This window comes from Fulmarus glacialis, unplaced genomic scaffold (assembly GCF_000690835.1).
Source record: "Fulmarus glacialis isolate BGI_N327 unplaced genomic scaffold, ASM69083v1 scaffold5710, whole genome shotgun sequence".
Lineage (NCBI taxonomy): Eukaryota > Metazoa > Chordata > Aves > Procellariiformes > Procellariidae > Fulmarus > Fulmarus glacialis.
In genome coordinates this window covers 51,317-70,996 of record NW_009189448.1, presented here as the reverse complement: position 1 = coordinate 70,996, position 19,680 = coordinate 51,317, and the positions used below count along the sequence as shown (strand labels likewise).

The 19,680-nt window shown below is 41.5% G+C and overlaps 1 protein-coding gene across 1 annotated transcript in view; it reads right to left on the bottom strand.

Moving 5' to 3' along the window:
* Positions 1-3,966: 3,966 nt before the first annotated feature.
* The window catches only part of ITIH4 (inter-alpha-trypsin inhibitor heavy chain family, member 4), an 18,986-nt gene continuing 3,272 nt past the window's right edge, over positions 3,967-19,680 (bottom strand). The window contains exons 4-20 of the mRNA XM_009581985.1: positions 18,955-19,117; positions 18,741-18,851; positions 18,528-18,656; positions 17,786-17,902; positions 17,048-17,216; positions 15,968-16,084; positions 14,341-14,522; positions 13,259-13,441; positions 12,551-12,690; positions 11,765-11,919; positions 11,222-11,254; positions 9,697-9,729; positions 8,076-8,189; positions 7,242-7,416; positions 5,616-5,770; positions 4,638-4,740; positions 3,967-4,042 (exon numbers count right to left, since the gene is read on the bottom strand). Of these exons, the coding sequence (XP_009580280.1) occupies positions 3,967-4,042; positions 4,638-4,740; positions 5,616-5,770; positions 7,242-7,416; positions 8,076-8,189; positions 9,697-9,729; positions 11,222-11,254; positions 11,765-11,919; positions 12,551-12,690; positions 13,259-13,441; positions 14,341-14,522; positions 15,968-16,084; positions 17,048-17,216; positions 17,786-17,902; positions 18,528-18,656; positions 18,741-18,851; positions 18,955-19,117 (2,155 nt within the window). The remainder of the gene's footprint in view (positions 4,043-4,637; positions 4,741-5,615; positions 5,771-7,241; positions 7,417-8,075; positions 8,190-9,696; positions 9,730-11,221; positions 11,255-11,764; positions 11,920-12,550; positions 12,691-13,258; positions 13,442-14,340; positions 14,523-15,967; positions 16,085-17,047; positions 17,217-17,785; positions 17,903-18,527; positions 18,657-18,740; positions 18,852-18,954; positions 19,118-19,680) is intronic.

Here is a 19,680-nt window from a genome sequence, read left to right as displayed (position 1 = left end):
TACTTTGTAAAACGTAACAGAAACATTCTATCCAATTTAAATCAATAGCTGAGTGTCAAGAGTGATTTAAATAAAAGCATCAGTACTTAATGCCTTGTTCTGTTATTCCAACAGCTATCAATGTTTTCATTCCGGTTGCACAAAGCCCAGGATGCCAGATGCATGTTGAAATTCAGCACGAGAGGGCAGCTGACAGACCAGCACACGTTTCAGGACAATTCAGTAGCACTTAAAACCCTCTGACCACTTGACTATACAGCGCTGAGGGCTGGTGCAGTGCCGTCACTTGAGATGACTCTTAGCATACAGGACTTCTGTATTTTAGTATTTTAATTTGAACTTAACTTTTGAATGCCCATATCTTTATAAATTAATGAAATACCACAGTTCCAAACAGCACTCAGATTTAAGTAATAGTAGCTATCTTTTAGACAGTATCTTTTTTGTGTAAGAGCCTTACCGTCTTCCAGTAAAATTCCTCCCTCTGTTCCCATAACAGAATTTATGTACGTATTTCAGGGCAAGAAATGTCCCCTTTATTTATATATTCATTTTGTACTGGAAGAAATTGTAAGCTATTAGTTCTAAAGCAAAAAATAAGCAGATTTCTTACTTTGAGTTTTCTTTTAATCAAATTGGCCATAGCAAGGCAATTGTGGGCTCACATAGCAAAGTACAAAATTTCCCTACTGTTATATGACAAGGAGAGAAAGTCAGTGTGTGGCAAACTAGAATGCACATACACATGGGGAAAGAGGAGTGTAGTGGGAAAAACAGAGATGGCATAAGATGTCATGGGTTAAATTGGAAGAACAAAGGTAGAGGTGAGCAAAAATGCAACAGAAAAATCAAAAAGGAAAAAAATAGAGGAAAAATATACTTACTGTTAAATTTATGGGAGAGATGGGCCTTCTCCAGGAACAAAATCTTTTACTAAAAGCAGTAGTTTTGTAGAAGAAGAAAAAAAATCAATTCTTGCGGCGAGGAGGGGTGTCACAGTGGCTAGATATCTCTGCCTGCTAAACTCAGAGAAAAATGATGGAAGAAAACAGTAGTTTCTACAGAAGGTAATAAGTTACTCAAAAATGAGGAAGGCAGGGAGAGAAACAGGAAGCAGTGAGAGAAGACCAGAAAATTGAAACTAGTACGGTTAAGTTTACATGGTTCTGAATTTTTATTCTAAGATAATGAATCAGATGGAATAAAATAAAATAAAGCAATGATCCATTTTGGATCCTGAGATAGGAGCTGTGGGACTGCCCATCAGGCCTGCTCCCGTACACACTTGTTCCATTAAAACAAAAAACCATAGCAGTGGACAGCAGATCTTGACCTACCTGGCTGGCAAAGTGTAGGCACAAGGCCATACTGGGCACAGCCTGAGCCAGAGCTTTCCTGTTTAATGTACGGGGATGAGGCAAATACCGGGAGGTGGCAGGAGTCTTGTCGGCTGTGACTGAGTTGGCAGCCAGAAGTTGACCTCGGGGGCTCTAGTCTGCTTTTGCACGGCTTCTGTGGCAGCCTGAGAAACTCTCACCTGCACTGGTGCAGATACGAAAATCCCCTTTTTAATATGTAGTTCTTCCAAGAGTGCTGCAACGTAGGAGATAACTGCAAATGTAGCTAAAGGTGACAATAAGGAGAGAGAAAAGTAGCAGACAGATGCTTACAGTTAGATAAAAATTTTACTTCTGCTGACTGGTACAATGCTGGTTAAAAGATAAGAGTGTGACATATACTGTCTATTCTGCATTGGAATTAGAAATTATACAATGCAAAATACTCATTACTCTGTCTGCCTTCAGCTTCTTGAGCAAGGGAAGGGAGCGTAGGAAATCAGAACCCCATCAGAATTCTCTTCGGGGCTTGGAAAGGACAGGAGGAGAGTGACCAAACAACCAGTTAAGACACAATTTAAGTGGAGAAGAGTGAAATCGAACATACTTACGCAAAAGCACATGTGCGCTGCGGAAAGGATTTGGGAGTCGCAGTAACCAGGCACACCAGCGACACAGGGCTGCTGCAGAAAAGACAGACATCCCGTGGGTACAGCTGGCGAGCACCTCTTGTAAGACCCGAGAGGCTCCGTCAGCCGCGTGCAGTCCCCTGTGCAGCTCTGGGCACAGCACCTCAATGCAGTGTAGACAAACTGGATGCAGTCCAGAGGATAGGAACAGCTTTGCAAAGAAGTTGTAGAAAAAAGGGGAAAAAAAACCCAACTACGTAAAAAGTTGCTGTGAGGAAGGCTGACATCTGGTTTTCTTCCCGTCTATCAAGGTTAGCAGGATCTGCTTCTTTGCAGCAAGGGCAACAGGCTGCCTGGGGCGTTTGGGTAACCTCAGGCATTGCAGGTTTTAAGCGGATGGGTTAGAAGAGTGGCTGTCAAGAATGGTCTGTGCACGCTTGAGCCTCGCTTAAAGCAGAGGGGACTGGGTGGAAGACGCCTTCCAGCCGTGCCTCACTGCCCCCTGTTTCAGTGCTATTTGCTATCCCTGCAGTTAGCGGGCTGGTGGAGGAGGCAACACATAGACACCCTGTAACTGAAAGCAGGGAATTTTTAATTTGCGGTGAGTCCACTGATAAAACCCAGCATCAACAGCATGTAATTCAAATACCAAGTTCATTTATAATGGAAATAATCTGCTTTTCAAATTGGTAAGCCTGTTTATGATGTGGCGAAGCAAGCAATCTGGTGTTTCCAGTTTCCAAATTCCACATTGTCTGTTGTGTAATTTGTCCAGCCAAATCTGTATCTCCATATCTGCATCTTGGAAGTACGAGCAATTCACACAAACATATCTTCGCATCTTATCTACACGGTTCTTTTAAAAACGGGCTTCTAATTACATAGTTTGCTTCATCTTTCTTACTTTGTCAAGAAACTGCTTCTCTTTTAGTACATTGCTTTAAAATAATAAGGTTTTTGCAGTTACATATTATTGGCAGGATAGAAAGCAACTTTTGTTAAACCTTCTATAATGCTGGTGTATTTATGGGTTCAAAGATACATAGGAACTGAAATTCTAAAACACAAAATAATTTTGGAATTAAAATTTATGAAGAAAACTGAAGACTAAAATTACAACTTGCATTCCACAGGCAGAGGCTTCTGTGTGTACGTTTCCTCTGAAATGTTACCTCCGTGCACCACATGTGGTTTTGAGTTGTTCATTATTTGTAAAACATCTTCCAACATTTGCAAAACATATGAAATGGTGCCAAAAAAAGCTGCTAAATTTCAGGGTTGAAATGCTGTCTTTTGCAACAAGTCAGAGGTCTATTTCGCAACAAGTCAACGTCTGTTTTGCAGACGTTTTTAAAACAGCCTCAGAAACTTTGCAATAATGAAGGGGACTGCAGCCATCGTGGGCTGCCATCCCCACTCATGGTCCTATTGCTAATTTCACCAGGTTTGAACGTTGTTACAGAACAATCTCCAAAGGAACCCTAATATAGCAAGACTGGGTTTTTTCCTCCATAAAATAAAACATGAGAGAAACAGTAGACCAATGCTGCTTTAAACTTCATACTCTTTTTACAAAACACGTAGTTCAAGAATACCGTCATTTGTAACTGGATGGAGGGTATAAATTTTAGAAATCTATTACTGTTTGCATGACATACCTGTTGGATTGTGTGATGCCACTACTTATTTTTATTCGCCTGTGTCCATATCAAGTCTGTGTGTCCATATCAAACTGTGAGCTGATAATGTCAATTTTATTTAGTTCATTCACATAAATCTTCAAGAACATAACCCCACTGTATTAGAAACCATTTTAAAATAACAAACAACAAGCAAGCAAGTTCGCATCTTTAAACTATAATTATTTTGAGTTAAAAGATTTGTGACATTTATATATACTAACAGGTAAGGCTTTAATGTGGTTCTCTTGATGAGAGAAAGTATCAAAAACATTTAGAAGAGCATCATTTGCATAGTTTTCTTTCCCAGAATACTCTTTTCTAGGGAGTTACATCTATTGACCAGCAGGGAACAGGATCACTGGTTGACTCAAGCCTGTAATCTTTCTTGTATTGCCTGAAACAAAATCAAAACAAGAAAAATTTGTGATAAAATAACCAAAGGGCAGGCCCAGAATCGACCTTTTGTTTGCAGATGGCACCAGGAATCAGAGGGACTGTGCGTGGGCAGAGCTGGCCCCTCTCCACTCCTAGAGCCGGAGGCAGCGGTGATGGGGACACACAGGGACAGTGAGCAGAAGCTGCGCGCTCACAGCATTTCTTCCACATCACAGAAACTTGCTAAAAGTAATTGAAGTGTAAAAATTTTTTCTCATGGTAAATCCAGCTGAGGAAACACCCTCCCCCTATCCATGTAAACAAGGCAGCAGAACCTTACTTTATTTGGCGTTTTTTAATGCAAACTGTAGCCCCAAGGTATGATTTTTTCCTTCTATGAAATAGGAGCCTTGAGCTCTGTAGCATCACTTAACAAGCAACAAATTCAGGCTGTTAGGGAAAAATTCAAGCACAAGTTCCTATTATTTACACCAAAGGGATGTATTCTTACAGACAAACACGCCCTTAGTTCAGTTTCTTTTGATCTCTGGTATTAGCTGACAAAATACATCTCAAAGCACGTACATCCCTTACCCTTATCCCATATCTGTTACCTGGTAACTTTGTGTTCAGATCCAGACACACTTAGGAGTCTTTCGTCAGCTCTCTGACTGATGTTGGAATTGTTCTCAAATTGTGCTTTTGAATAAAATTGACCTAAGCAACAGACACACAAATTATTTAAAAATACAAAACATCTGAGTATTGTTGTTCATTTAACCCAAATGGCAGTTATAACACTAAGAAAGCAGCCATCTGCTGCAGCAAGCAAACCAAAAAAAAAGAGAAGACCACGTTTGGAAGCTCCCTTAGTAAGTTGAAAATTCCTGTGTTTCCGCTGAATCTCCTGTTATCCCTAGTGCTCCTCCGCAGAGAGATTCAGCCTTGCTCTGGTAGGTTTTCACATTTTTTAATGGTTTTAGACCATGCAGCCTCTCCATTTGCAAAGTTTTTGAAACAACTTCAACTTTAGTCCCATTGGGATTTTTGGAGTTGAGATGTTTGGGACCAGCTGGCTTTCATTTTGTAACCCTGATTGTTTACAATTTTATGTCCATTATTTATAGTGCATTATTTGACATCAGATGAATTTGCTGCATAAATTATGTCATTCCACAGCACTGTTGAGGTTAAGCCCAACTATTATTTTAATTTTATTTTAACGTTTTCTAAACCTATAATAGTCTATTTAGGCTCGTACCACCAGTGAGCGGAAAAGCATTATGTTATGTTTCAAGGGTAAGACCTCGCCTCTTTGCAGAGTAGGGTCTGGATTGCTGTGCAGTAAGAGGTGATGTTAGTTATCTGAAAAGAATAAATTAAATGTAAAGTTTCTCTAGAACCCCCTGAATTACAGCATTTCTGCTGCCTTGCTGCCCGCTGCTTTTCCTGAGAGCTTGGCAGGACCCAGGGACGTAAAACCTGAATAAGGGCTTATGATGTGCCTGAAAAAACTGCTGCTATATTCTCATTTCAGGAGCTTAGCTACAAGATCATCCTTCTTTGCTGCATACATCTGAAATGATACATACCCAGAACTCCACTGACTTTGTCAGAAAAACGGTCGGTGTTCAAGAAGTAGAGCCCAAGGAAATCATCTGGAAACTTTACATAGGAAATTTTTACTGTGACTGTATCAGACAATGATGCTGTAACGCTCCTTTCCTTTTCAACTGAGACTCTCAGCCTAGGAATTAAATTATGATGTTATTTCCAAGAAGAATATGAAGAAAGAATATGTATTTAACTAGCTGACATTAATTAGTTAAAATAATTTAATTTTTGCCTTTTGTCTCTTTGCAATTGCATTTTTCGTGATCTGTTGGTGGTTATTTTTAAGCTAGAAAATATTAAGTAGCATATCTTTTCTCTCTATCCTGTACAACAGATCTGTCCCATATCAGGTTACATGCAAATACACCAATAGAGAAGAACTTTTTGCTGATGAAAACACCTTATTAACCATAATGACAAGAAATGTTTGGATGGAAAAAAAAAAAGAATTTTTTTTTGTCACTTTAATGAGAAAAAAGGTAGACTAGATAAAATAATTCAATATATCTTATGAACAAGTCAAATATTTTTTTCTTGGGTATTTCACAAGTTTTTTCAGACCCTGCCTTTCTTCTAACCCATTAATTTTATTTTGACCCCAGGTGGGTTTGCAGAACACAAACATCCACTGTCATTTTTCTCCCTTGCAGTTCAGGTTAGACAGCAGCACACCCACATGCGCTGGCGCACAAAACGCTGCAGTTGCAAGGGCTCGGGTGCTGGTTTGAAGCAGAGGGATCATTCTGCTTGGCGGATGACAAATTATAGAGGGGCATAAATCCAGCATGTTCTTGGCTCCATTTGGATTACAAAAATAATTGAAAGCAGTTGTTTTAGGACTTCTGTTATTGTCTCAAACTGCCTATAAGGGAGGGAGTGCTGTGTGTCCTGTCTGCCCCAGACCAACAGCAGATCCTCCCCGAGGTTTATTCCGGCAATGCAAAAAAGCTGGTGGAACTAGCTACATTCAGCTCTTTCTTGTGGTAGTGAAGGATCCTGCTCTAATTAGTCCGACAAATGAAGTCTACATCTAAAGCACCCTTTCTCTAACAGTGGGCATTTAGTTACAGACAGCTATTCAAACACTGTATGCCTTCCCATAAAAAATGTCAGCTGTCCAGATGCAAGTTATTGCTAAAACTGAGGAGAAAGAAAACTTCAGCCTGGTGGAGCCAACTGATGTATAAAAGAGACAGTAAATGTCAAAGCCATCACTTCGCAGTACTCGCTCTGCGGCTGGAGGAACACAAAGTGCCTGGTGGCAGCCGGCACGGCGGTGGCACAGGGGCTGCTATGCGCCGCAATGGGTCCTCTTCTGTGGAAGATCAATGTTCTGCCTCTGACGTTGAAGCAGAAAGGCAGGCTGGTGGTGCAGTTGTTTTGGATCCCTTACACAGGCATGGAGAATTAAAATCAAACCTTTTTTGTTCTCCATATTTGAAATGGGGGAATTGTGAAGGTACCCTGCTTCCACTCACGTTGAGTTACTCACCGGATAAGAACATTTGGAAGCACTTGAAGCAAATGTGAAAGTAGAGGCCTGGATGAAAAAAGATCTGACTCACGTGTTCAAGTTTGGGAAAGGACAGGGCGATGTTTCTTACCCCTGGGCGGTGGAGGTGGCTGACTCCGTCCATGGCAGCCGAGTGCTTTCGTTATTGTGGCTTAGGACGATCTCATCCATGGAGACATGGATTCGTGCGGGGGGATTCACATAGGTAATTTCAAACTGCACAAAGTGATTTATTCTGTCCCCAAGTTTCCCCGTCACAGTGAGCCCTTTAATAACATGGACACAAATTTGTCAAGTGACCGTGTTTATAAGGTACGAGTGATCTTAATAGAACTGCTTCAGCTTTGTTGCTAAAGCAGCTTAAGGGTCTCAAATCTAGTTTTGGGAGGCACAGCACCCCCGGATTTCAGATCCATGTGCTCCCAAGGCTGCAGTGGGGTCACCAGAGTCTGTTTACCCCCACGTTGCCACCTCCTCTCACAGAGGTGACTCTGCTCCATAATCAGAGCAGCTGACAACTGGCGCTTGGGGCCACGACTCCTCTGAGTACAGGACCACAGAAAAAGTGCAGTGCTTTAAACACATGCATCTTTCCCTTAGCACGTAGGGACCATGGGGTTTAAGGTCTCTGCATCCTCAGAGGCCCCCAAGGGCGGGGCAGGGGAAAAGCCTCAAGGCCATGGATGTGACACCAGGAGGAGAAGGAGGTGACCCACAACCAGACCTGTGAGAAGTACCCTCAGCTGTTGCACAGTGAAAGTAAATACTGCCTAATAGAAAGGAAAAATTAACCACAGCCTCTCCGGTCGCTGCAAGGCAGCAGGTGTGATATGGCCCTTCATGAAAGGACTTTAGTCCCAAAGACACCAACTGCTCTCATAGACAAATCCTTCTCCTTGTATCAGGGGTAATCTGGCTCACTCACCTTGCTCCGGATCTGACAGCAGGTGGACAGAGGGCTGTGCTTTTCCATCAGTATTTAAACAGATAATTTCATTTTGTTTGGGTAATTGCAAGAGGAGCTGCGGATGTTCGTTGGCTGAAAAGCCAGAAGAACAATATTAGCATACAAAGAAAAATCTAGCCTGTGCCCTTTGGATAGGCACAGCAAAACTACTTAATCAATTTATACTTAAAATATTAGTTATAGCTTTTATAGAATAGAAAGATTAAAATCAACACAGTAATAATTATTGAAAAGCACACCCAGACACAGCATCTTGATATGAATGAAAAAAAATTTTTAAGCTTAGAGTTTATTAAGGACAATGAGCCCTTAAAAAAGCTGAGGCTGAAAATCTCTTGTATTACATTTCTTTTGGTGGTTATATATAAGCCAGAGAGGCTTTCTCATGGGATACAGGGATACTTTTCACTTATGTGGAAAGAACCAGCCAAAGTTTGCAAGAAAGGTAAAGGGGTTTCATAGAGTTGATGCCGTCAGAAAAAACATTGTATGAAAAACTGTACATTACAGTTATATTAATTATTAAAATGGGAGTAGTATATGTATTACTTACCAAGAGGTTGTGCTCTCGTTTTGTCTCTTAGCCTGACAACTGAAATACTTAAAATTAGTAAGAAGAGTTTAATGAAACATTTTTTCTAACTCGGCTAATTAACCAGGAAGAATACTGTGACAGAAGCCCTTTTAGCAGAGCTCTTCACTGACTTCTACAGAGAGCTTTGCTTAAAACAAGATGTCCCAATGGGGAAAAAAAGCACAACGTCCAGTGCCTGTTTCTCTTAGGATCGACCGTGCCACTGGGGCATGCTCAGCCCGAACTGCGGGAGGGTTTAGAGCTGCATTTTCAACGGCTGCTATGCAGCATTGAACCCAGAACGCCCACCCAGCTCCTCTCGCACGCGACTGTGAATAACTACCTACTGACAACAGCTTCTTGTTGCTGCCAGACTGGGGCTCAGAGCGCCATCGACCTGAAATAAAAGGTTTTTCCAATGTTTCGTTGGTTTGGAGTCGTCCCTTGCATCTCCCTCCCCACCCTTTAAAACAGGGAATCCCTCCTGCTCATTGCCCACTGACTTTTTTTGGATACAGCCATGAGTGCACGTGTGCGGATCCTATGCAGGCAGCAGCCAACACCTTCTCTGCTCTGCACTATGGGAGCTCGTGGCGATGCTGAGCTCTGTCTCTGCAGCACCCTGGGATTTCCTCCTTGCAGGACAGGTGTCGTCATTGTGCAGACCGCCGTGCCCCACGTTGGCTTCACACAGCAAACCCCAGGACTTATAAATTGTTTTTTTTTACACCCATTTCCTTCAGCTTACTCATATATGCTTTTCCAGATCTTTCACATTTATTTTCAGGAGGTATAATAATTTTTTATTCCTGAAAAGGGACCAAGATTGTTTTCAAAAGTTTATAAAATATCTGTGGACTGAAATACATATAATAAAAACTAAATTGTATATCAAGTGGGCATCCACAATCAAAATGTATTTATTAAAGTAATGTTGCTATGAACCTATGTAAGAAATTAACTTTATAAAATTATTCTGAATAAAAACAAAAGAGAAGCACTTACCAGGAGGTGAGCCACTCCTCAGTCTATAGGCATCTGGAGAAAGAAAAGAGAGTATCTGTATTTTATTCATGATTGTATTACATACCTTTCGGGAGTGTTTCAAACATCAAATCTGTAATTCTCCAGCTGCATCTGTCTTTCTTTCCCAAAGTAAACTACCTGCAGTAATGAAGGCCACAGAACATGAGCACTGATCCCTGGAAAATATTCCAAAGGATGGAAATAGACGAAAACTACTAAGAACTTTATGAGGAAGGGATTTGATTGCCTGCTAGATGCCTGGGGCCTCACCCGCCTTGTGCCTGGGGATGAGGAGGGGGAGTGGTGGTGCCGGCACATCAGAGTTGCCCATCCTGGGTGTGAGGGTGGGTGCTTCTGGTGGAAGGGGGCACCCGGCACGGGAGGCTCTGCAAAGGGACCGGCTCCATGTGGAGCTACAGCACCAGGACAGGCTCACAATATGGTCCCTCTGGAGCCCCAGATAAGAGCTATTATTGGCAGTTAAAAATTAGATGAGCTCAGCATGAGAAATTGCAACAACACCCAAAAGAGCACATCAAAACCTCCCTTAGTGGTCCCAGTAGCCCAGCATCCTGTTTGCCCCTTCTCTTCCCCGGCAGCTCCAGCTGTGCTGCTCTGTCACGACGGAGAGCAACAGCGCTCAGTGATGCTCTGGCGGGCACCAACCCCAGATCCAGTGGGGACATCCCTGTGCCCTCAAGCAGCTGTGCCTGCCCGACCATCACACCGATGTAGGGCTTAGCACCTGCTACGGAAACAGGCCGTGCTGCAGGCGTGGCCCCAAACTCTTCTCCTTTTGCAGCCAAAGCAGCTTTGAGGGAAGGGCAGCGCCAAGCCCTGCGTGCCCCCCGAGCAGGGCAGGACAGTCGCTGGGCCGTGCTTCTGGTCAGGGAGTTTTCTGCTATTAAACGCCCCAGCACCACTTTGAAACAGGTAACCTTCAGAGAACGGGGCAGCATTATAATTCCCTCAATACATTTCTGTGGAAGAACTAGAGCAAAACCAGGGCTCTTCACCTATAAAAGCATTGTTACTATGATGTATTATCATAGCTGAGATTATCAGATTAATAATGCTGGAAGTTTAAAATTAATATTCAAACAGATCTATTATTTCCAGAAAGAGAGAAAAAAACTCCCCATAAATAATCCTCAGAAGTCATTCCAAAATATCCTGAGCTTAATTTTTTGACAGATGCTTCACAAATGACAGGAAGAAGCAGAAAACATCATTAGCATTGTTCGCTTGAAGAACTACTTTTCCTCATGAGTAAAGACAATTTTGGCCTTCGAGACTTTCTGAATGGAAGATTTTCTCCCTTTGACCATGTTATCTACCCAAACCCTGCACAGACCTTGGCAGTCATGGCTTGCGTTTTGCTTCACATATTTTTCCAGATCTCCGATACTTCCCTCTATAGAACAACCACCACGAGCTCTTTTTTTTTTCCCCCCATTAGAGACTATTGTGGAAATACGCTACTGGAAAAGAAGAAAATATTTACCTCCTACTGGAAAACTGCTGGGCTTCTCATTATCTAACACAAGGAAGAGGGACAGGTTAGTGTCATACAGTCAACACCAAGTGACTTTACCCATGTGCAAACCAGAAAACTGGGACAAGTGTGTGCTGGGCTTCAGGTGATGAGCTTTTTTTGTGTTAAAGGATAGGCAGACAGAGCACATGCAAGACTCCTAACGATGGCATGCTTTCCTGCCCTGCATTCATTTTTCCATTCAATGCTACAGGGAAAAGTGCAGAATCCCTTTGCAGTGGCAGGCATGTCGAGTAACAACTGTTAAATTACTTTTACTTAATATTTAAATAAATTATTTTCCATTCCAACAGTAGTGCCCATTTCACCACTTCACCTTTTAAAAAAATCCTGTTTGTTTTATTTTGAAAGGAAGCTAATCCCTGAACTCCTGCCTCCAGTGTGGCTTACTACCGTGTCACATCACTATAAAATGAACCTATACTGGAGGTCAACAACAAATCATCAATAACAGCAGCATAGTTCAGGGGGGCTGTTCGATGCCCCATTTACCAGCTTCGGTGGGTTTGTTCGCCAGCTCCGTCTGCTGCTGGCCAGCGGGTTTGGTGACCACCATGGAAGTGAGGGGCGTAACGAAGCTGTACCGCAGAGACAGCTCTAAGGCTTGCGCCTCCAGGGTTTTCTTGTCCTCTTCATGTGCTGAAATACTAAAGTCTGTGTTAATGATGAAGAAATAACGTATAGAGACAATGAGCAGGTCATCTTCAGATTCTTTTTCATATTAGCTATGTCTTAACAGATATTTTTTATTATTGAAGGGTGAGTAGTCTTATTGGGATAACTCAGCTGTTCACGTGCTTGAAATTATGGAGGTGCTTAATTGTTTGCAACACTGGAGCCTACGTATGGTTCAAATATATAAAAATAATAGATACATGATCTATGAAATGTCTTACGGACATACTTACTGTTCTCTTTACTAGCTATTGCCATTCACTTATCTACAGACAATATTTCTGGATGTGTAACAACAGCTCAACACAATCCATGCAATTATAATCTACTTCATAGTAACGTCATGAAGAACATTTTATATTATGTTTTCATGTGTCCATACATATATACACACACATTTAATGATACAGCGCTATCATAAACTGAAAGACACCTCATGTTCCTCATACAGTAATGTAGTATTCTCCCAGCATATTATGTTTTTAATACTATCTGCAGAAATATTTCTGTTTCTTTGTGTTTTCCAATCATATAATTTGTGAATAAGGAATTTGTGTTTTAAGAAGTTAGAAATTTGTAATACGAAACATTAAAATAGCTTACGATTTTTCCAGAAGCTGTTGAATAGTTAAGTAAGCCCACAGTCTCTCTATGAAATTTCCAAAGATGTAACTTTGATTTTGAAATACTTGTTCCTTCTCTTTGACATTTGCTTCTTCTTTAAGAGTCAAGTCACTAACATGCTGAAGTGGGAGAAAACTGACCATCAAAAGAACAGTTCCAGACTTCTTTTATAGTCACATTTTAGACTTAAAAGAACATCTTTCAGTACCAAAGTGCCCTTTTTGTCCTTCAATTTTGTGCTTTCCCATTGGAAAATGCAACTCCAAACTACGAAAGAAACATGTATTTTGGACATATATTTCTGGACTCAAAACAATTTTGAAAAAAGGAGGTAATGAAATTGTTCTATTTCAACATTTTAGAATGAATAACTCTGATTTCCTTCTTCATTCTAAAAGTACAAACCAGTTTCCTAAAAATGTTTGAAAGGCCAAAATATTATGGTTTTGAAAGGACTAAAATTGCTGTTTGCTTACTTGTGGATATACTTCAAGGTTTTTCTTTTGTAGCAAATTCAGGAGGGGAAAATTGTTTGAATTCTCAAATACTTTCCTAAAATGGGAAAACAGCTGAATGCCCAAATGTAGAGAATATATATTGCATGCAAAAGACTTCTTGAAGTCTCCTATTGTCCATAAAAGACAGAAGGGAGATATGTTTTTCGCGGTTAGTAAACTGAACACTTACTGACTGAGCTTTAATTTCTACTGGCAAAAGATCAAGCTCATTGCTAATTTTTCCAGATACTATAATTTCAGATCCTTCAAAAAACAGCTTGAAATTGTTCTTGGTTAATCCCTCAATGGCATTTTCTGGATACTGCATTTCAATTTTCATTAATATTGGGGTAGCCACCTCTTGATAAAAGCCCTAAAGAGAAGCAGAGAGAGAGATAAAGAGAGAGCACACACAAATGACTGCAAAATTATGCAAAGCAATTTTGAATGTTTAAGACCCCCTTCAAAAGAAGGGAGCAAAGCTTTCTCTTCAGCAGTGTAAGACTGCTGCAAACCATAAAAAAAAATTAAAACGTTTCTTCCCAAGTTTCGGCACAACTTCTCCAGCCAGGCTGGCGATGCTATATAAACTGTATTTCCTATGGTAATTCAAGTACCCAAGCAGCATCCCCACTAGCACCATCCCACCCATATAGGTGCTTTGCTTTAGCCGCTTTTCACTGATTTTTTGAACTTGACTAATCCTGAGGATTAATCTTTCCCTTTCTGGACTGGGGCTGGTGTTAAGCAAATCTAGCCTCTGCACATCCAGCCAAAACAGGTAGAAGAGGCTTCCCGAAGAAGAGAATGTTCTGAAACATATAACCCCTCTCCAGATGGACAGGAAAGACCCGGGCTGGTGGTACTGCACAGCCAGTTTGCCTGTAGGTTCCTCAAACTACCCGCTGATTTTTAGGGAAACCATAACAAACAGCTTCCAATGGTGGTACTTCAAGAGGTTTGAAATTGGACCCAAGAACAGAAGTTTTCCACCATCACCTCCCCTGGACAATTTGTCTTTTTGCAGAGGTACAGAAATGTTTGAGTTTCCAGGTTTGTCCAAATGCAACTGATTTGAGGAGGACTTCAACTTTGAGTCATGGTTAGGGTACAAACCCTCAGATACCCCAAAATTGCCTTCCTCCCTCCCCCAAATTAACAGATAAACCCAAAACCAACTCTTCATCTCAGAAAATCTGTGGTTTTGCTGCTAAGACTAGACATAAGCTATAGCTGATAGATGGCTTTTCTGGCATATTCTTTAGTCCTGACCTGGAGCTGCAAGGCTGCATCAGCATTTTCATATATACGACGTGCTATTCCCCCATTGCTTAGGGCCATTTTCTCCAGGAACTTATAACTGACATCAAACCCAAAGCCAAGGCAGAAAAGAGCGTATTTCCCATTGACTGCTTTCTGGATGTTTTCTTGAATTGCTTCCACATTACTCTCACCTGTAATTGAAACAAAAACATACCCTTGTTTGTTTGTTTGTTTAAAGTACAAAAAGACAGCAGCGGGTTTAATGGACGATTCTGCCTAAAGTCTTTTAAAAATAATTCAGAATAAAATATTAAAAATATATGGGACAGAATTCCATTAACTGAATTGGAGATGAAAACACCACTCTGTATTTGGAGTGCCAGAACATGATTCTCCCCCCTTAATGACTTTTACTAACTTCTACTCATGTCATCATGGCTAAGTGCAAAATATTTTACAAGATTACGGGGGCCAGAGGAGGTTTTTAGGACAAAAGGGACACATACTACAAGTTAACAGCTCAAGGGATGGAAACACTAGTACCATCCGTAAAAATTATGTGCGTGAATTCAGAGAAGAACGGATTGGTTAATGGTGTAATTCAGACAAACTGCAAATTAACTCAGCCATGCTTCTCTCCCAGCTCCTTTGCGTGTCAAAGGGAAAAGATTTTCACGCCATCATCTTATCCCATTTGGAGAGCTGCTGATGGCACTGTGTGGAGAGCTTCTCCATCAGCATTTTCAGGCAGGAACTCTCACTGCCTGGAGCAGCTCAGATTTTTCCCTTCCAGCCTGCTTTGCCAAGGAAGGCAGTGTATGCAATAACGCTGCATGTATCCACCCCGGCCTGATTTCTAGCCAACGTGTGGATGTGCAATGTGCTCGGGGATATTTGAGACTCAGTGTGGCTGTGCTGAGCAGGCAGCACCGTGAGCTGAATTTTATTAAAAAAACAAACAAGTAAACCAACCCCAAAGCAGTACGGATCACACGATCTGAAAAGCAGACTGATCTTATTAGCGGGCTTACAGCTTAATTAATATTGCTGGCCTCGGAGAGATGCTGGTGCCACACAAAACTTAGACAAACTCCTGTTCAGAACAAGTGATGTTTGTGCTGTTGCATTGGGAATTACTCTTTAGTTAACCCAATATTTCTATCTCAATCCTCTGGTTGTAGACATGGAAAAGAATACAAAACAAGAGGTACCTTGAAAATATCTCAAGTCTGGGGCAAGGAGGGTGAAGAAATATAAGCAATGCCTCTCAAATGGGACCGTACATAATATATGCAAAATGTTTCTGCTCTAAGTATTTTACTTTCACATTTCAGCCTGGAGTATCTCCAAAAATTCCCTCGAGTTTATAAACTGGGAAGCCAATGGTATTTAGCAAAACAGTTCCCAGCTAAAGGACATGTAGTCATGGGCAGGCAGGCTCTGCCATCACTTCTTACAGCCCTTGCCAGAGCCCTCTCATAATCATCCTCTCCCCGATGCAGATCCAGCAATAGCCCAGCCTGCTTATAGCAAAGCTCTTCTGAAACACAGACTATGTCTATCAACATCTGGAAGGCAAGTGTAAAAGATTAAAAAAAATCAAGGAGAAAGAGGACTGAGGCTAGTATTTACTCACCAGAAGTGGGCTGGCCGTCTGTCAGTAAAATAATCATGGAGACGCTCCGTTCTGGCAGCCTCTCGGCTTTATCCAGCACGCTCACGGCAGTCAGCAGGGCACGATTGATATCTGTGCCTATAATGAGAAAGGAGGCATCACTCACCTAAAAAGGATAATCATCTGAAGAAATTGCTGCACTTCATCTGCGGAGGCCCTGCAGAGTTGTTTAAAGTTTTCTGCAGGAAATAATCCTTCAGAGAGATGAGGATTTAGGGGTTTAGCCTACTGGGCTTAATTATGGTGTATTATATTGCAATGGCAATGCTGAAGTATTCTTTTGGGAGCATTTTCCACACATATGTCATGGGAAATACAAACACATCTAGAGCCTTTAAAAAGTGCTTCAATAAACACACTGTCACCTGTTAACCTACATTTAAGAAATGTCTCCTAACCTTATTTGAGAAGTCAAAGAAAAGAGCTGGGCACAGGTGGGCTTTATTGGTGTTAGCACCTGGGATAAGAAAATCTATGTTAAGACTAACAGCATAACATTAACAGGAGCTATAGCCTTTTAGATGTGCTTAAAACTAAATAATAAAACAAAGCACACTGAGTGATGCAGCAATTGAAATAGGCTTCATGCCTATTTTGACTATTTTGTTTCCATAGTGTGGCTTACACGGGAGTATAACTTTGGATGCATTTTATTTGATATTAAAAAAATCAGCAAATTGCTGTCAAATGTTGAGTGAATTGCCACTTTTCTGTAGACAAAATGTACTATCGGGAAATCCTCCAGCCACCTCTGTTATAAAAATCTGAAACAAAACTTTGTGGTTTGTATGGTTCATAGATGTGACGTAACCATCTCTCTATATATATCCATATCATAATGTAGTCACCAATCCGTCCACTCCCATAACCAGCCTTTCTATCCCACTCATCACTCATAAGTATTAAAAACTTAATTGCTTTGGCAGAGCTTATGGTAGTTCTGTGGCAGTATGTGAGTAAAAAAATATTTTTTTTTTTCTAAGCAATATATTATATTGGGTGCATGTTTGTGGTTACAAGCATCTAGGTGGTGCCTTGTACCTCCACTGGCAGAAAGAGTTTGCACGAATCCTGCAGCACTGGCCACGTTCTCTGCAGTGGCTTGCAGCAAAGAGCTCTTCCACTCCGCCACTTTGCTGTTAAAGGTGATAAAGCTGAAATGATCTTCTGGGCGGAGGTCTTTCAAAATCTTCAACAGAGCATCCCTTGTCTGTTCCAAGGAAAAACCAATCATTTTGAATAGTTCTGCTTCTCTGCCAGAACTGGGATTGGAATTGCAGTGAATAAGGGGGTTTCTCTACAGCACTATTCAAGGTGCAGCCCAATGCCCTTATTTAGTCCTAATGGTATTTTTCAGGTTGAGACCATCAGAAATGGCCGATTCACTTAACTTACAGACAAAAAAAAACCAGCTATGAGGGCTGTAGCGGGCTTGTCTGCTCTCTAGCAAAGCTACATACACAGTCATCACCAAAGGTAAACCAGACAATTCTTTAAAATTCATTAAAGGAAAAAATTAGAAGTATTCTGCAAAGATAGAGGCAGAAAAAGTGCCTCTGCCTTAATGTTTGATACCCATGAGAACAGCCGTACCAGAAGAATGTTGCTCTTCAATAGCTTAAATCTGTGCATATGTGTTTTCAAGCATTTCTGTATGTCTGAAAATTTTGCTGTGTACAAACCCAGCGTGTGTTTCGAAGTGAAATTCACAGTCACTTCCTCAAAAGGCTGGTGCATGTGGCTGAGGCAAGCAGAGGTCAGTACTTTGAGGTGAGTTACCTGTTCAATTTTTCTGCCTGCCATGGAGCCACTTCGATCTATAACGAAGATGACATTTTTGGGAAACACTGGCATTTCATGGGGTGCAAAGTAATGCACAAAATACCCATTGACAATCTGAAATACAGAATGTGAAATCATGTATAAAATTACATCTAAATAAATAAATATTGCATCTTAACGTTCTGGCATAGCAAGCAGGGGGGTGCATACTCAGCTTTCTGTTCTTCTAGATAAGCCCAAGTCAAAGAACTATTAAAATGTATTTCCTAGCTGGAAGTGAGACTATTTGTAGAGAGCAAATTACAAGAGAACAGCATATATATATGTTCATATAGTTATGCCTCAGTTGTCACAAAAAATACAAGAAAACCAAGCAGTCATTTTAATAGTTACATAAATCACATTCCTCTAAACTTCATTTACAAGAAGCCACAAATACACCTTAGATCAGCCAAAATAATTTAAAAAAGAACGTAGAGAGACATCTATAAAATGGCAATACAGATTTGGTACTGAAACAAAATTTGAAAGATTGATTTTTTTTCCGTGGATGATCTATTCTTGCAATGTGTCTGGTGTCTCTGGGGATTTACTGAACATTGCTGACCCTGGATTAATGAAAATAGCTTTTCCTGTCACTCTTGGTGTTTCAAAGTAAGTGTTGCTGTTTTGCTGATTGCACTTCACATTCAGACATACCTATGATCTGAAAGCATTTTTATTTCTGTTTCTTTTTTACCTGTATATCACCTGCAGTGGCACCTCTCTTAACATCATAACGCACAACAAAATCACCGTTGAGGAGGGTTTCATTGAGTTCAGGATTTATCTTCTGTTGATCTACAGTGGGCTTAAATAAAATACGAGCCTGCAAAGCAATCGGAAGAAAAGATTTAAAGCAGCATAACTTAAAGGTGCCTCTGGCAGTAACATCTGGCAGCTGCTGCTTTACCTTGGTTTCGTTCTGCACTTTCGTGAGCGCCTCAGTTAACTCATTTGTCATGAATGTGCTGTCTGTCTCCAGGAAGCGTATGCCTTGGGGCTCGAAGATGTGCACATCGATCTGACAGCGGAGAAGAAGTCGGCATCAGCAGCTCAGAGGGAACACGGCCGTGCCCAAAAAACACCGTGTTGCTCCCTGCCCAGCCCTCGCCGGGACCGCTCACCTGGAAGTGCTTAACAAGCTGCTTCGGTCGGACCTTGATCAGCAGCTCGAACTTCCCCAGCCGCCGCTTCAACAGCTCCTCGTACCTCAGCTCAAAAGTGACTTTGCTGGCGGCCGCAATGCTGATGGACACGTGAAACTGCTCCAGTTTTCTGCCTGTGATTCTGGGGGGGAGAACAGAGATCTACCTCCTGCGGGGAAGGTTTGCGTGCGGTGGCCAAAGTTTATGAATTGTGCTAAATAATGGCCAAGGGGCCGCATGGAATAAATAAAAAATAAATAGTACTAGTAAATCTTACTAAAGAGAAGATTTTTTAACATTGTGGGTGATATTGTATTACATAAGCGTGCCATGGGTGCTGCATGTGCAAGCTGAGAAATGGAGCAGAAGCCTCTGCATGCCCCAGGCTGGCATCAAGCAGAACTGGGACTGAGTACATGGGAAGCACAGATTAAATATACCCCGAAAGCACAATGTCTGCTCCAGTGCCACGGTCCTCTGCGCTTGCGGGGAAGCAGACTCAATGACTGAGCATCATCCCAGCCCAGCAAGGCGCTCCCGTGTGACAGCAAGTCCCAGGGCAACACTAAACGGTGACACTTCCCACTGAAGCCCATGGCAGGACCAGATATAAATCATATATATATATACACACGCACACACCCCCCACCCGTCCCTCCCAACAAGAATCCAAGGCTGCTTTTCACATTTATCCCCGCTGAGAGG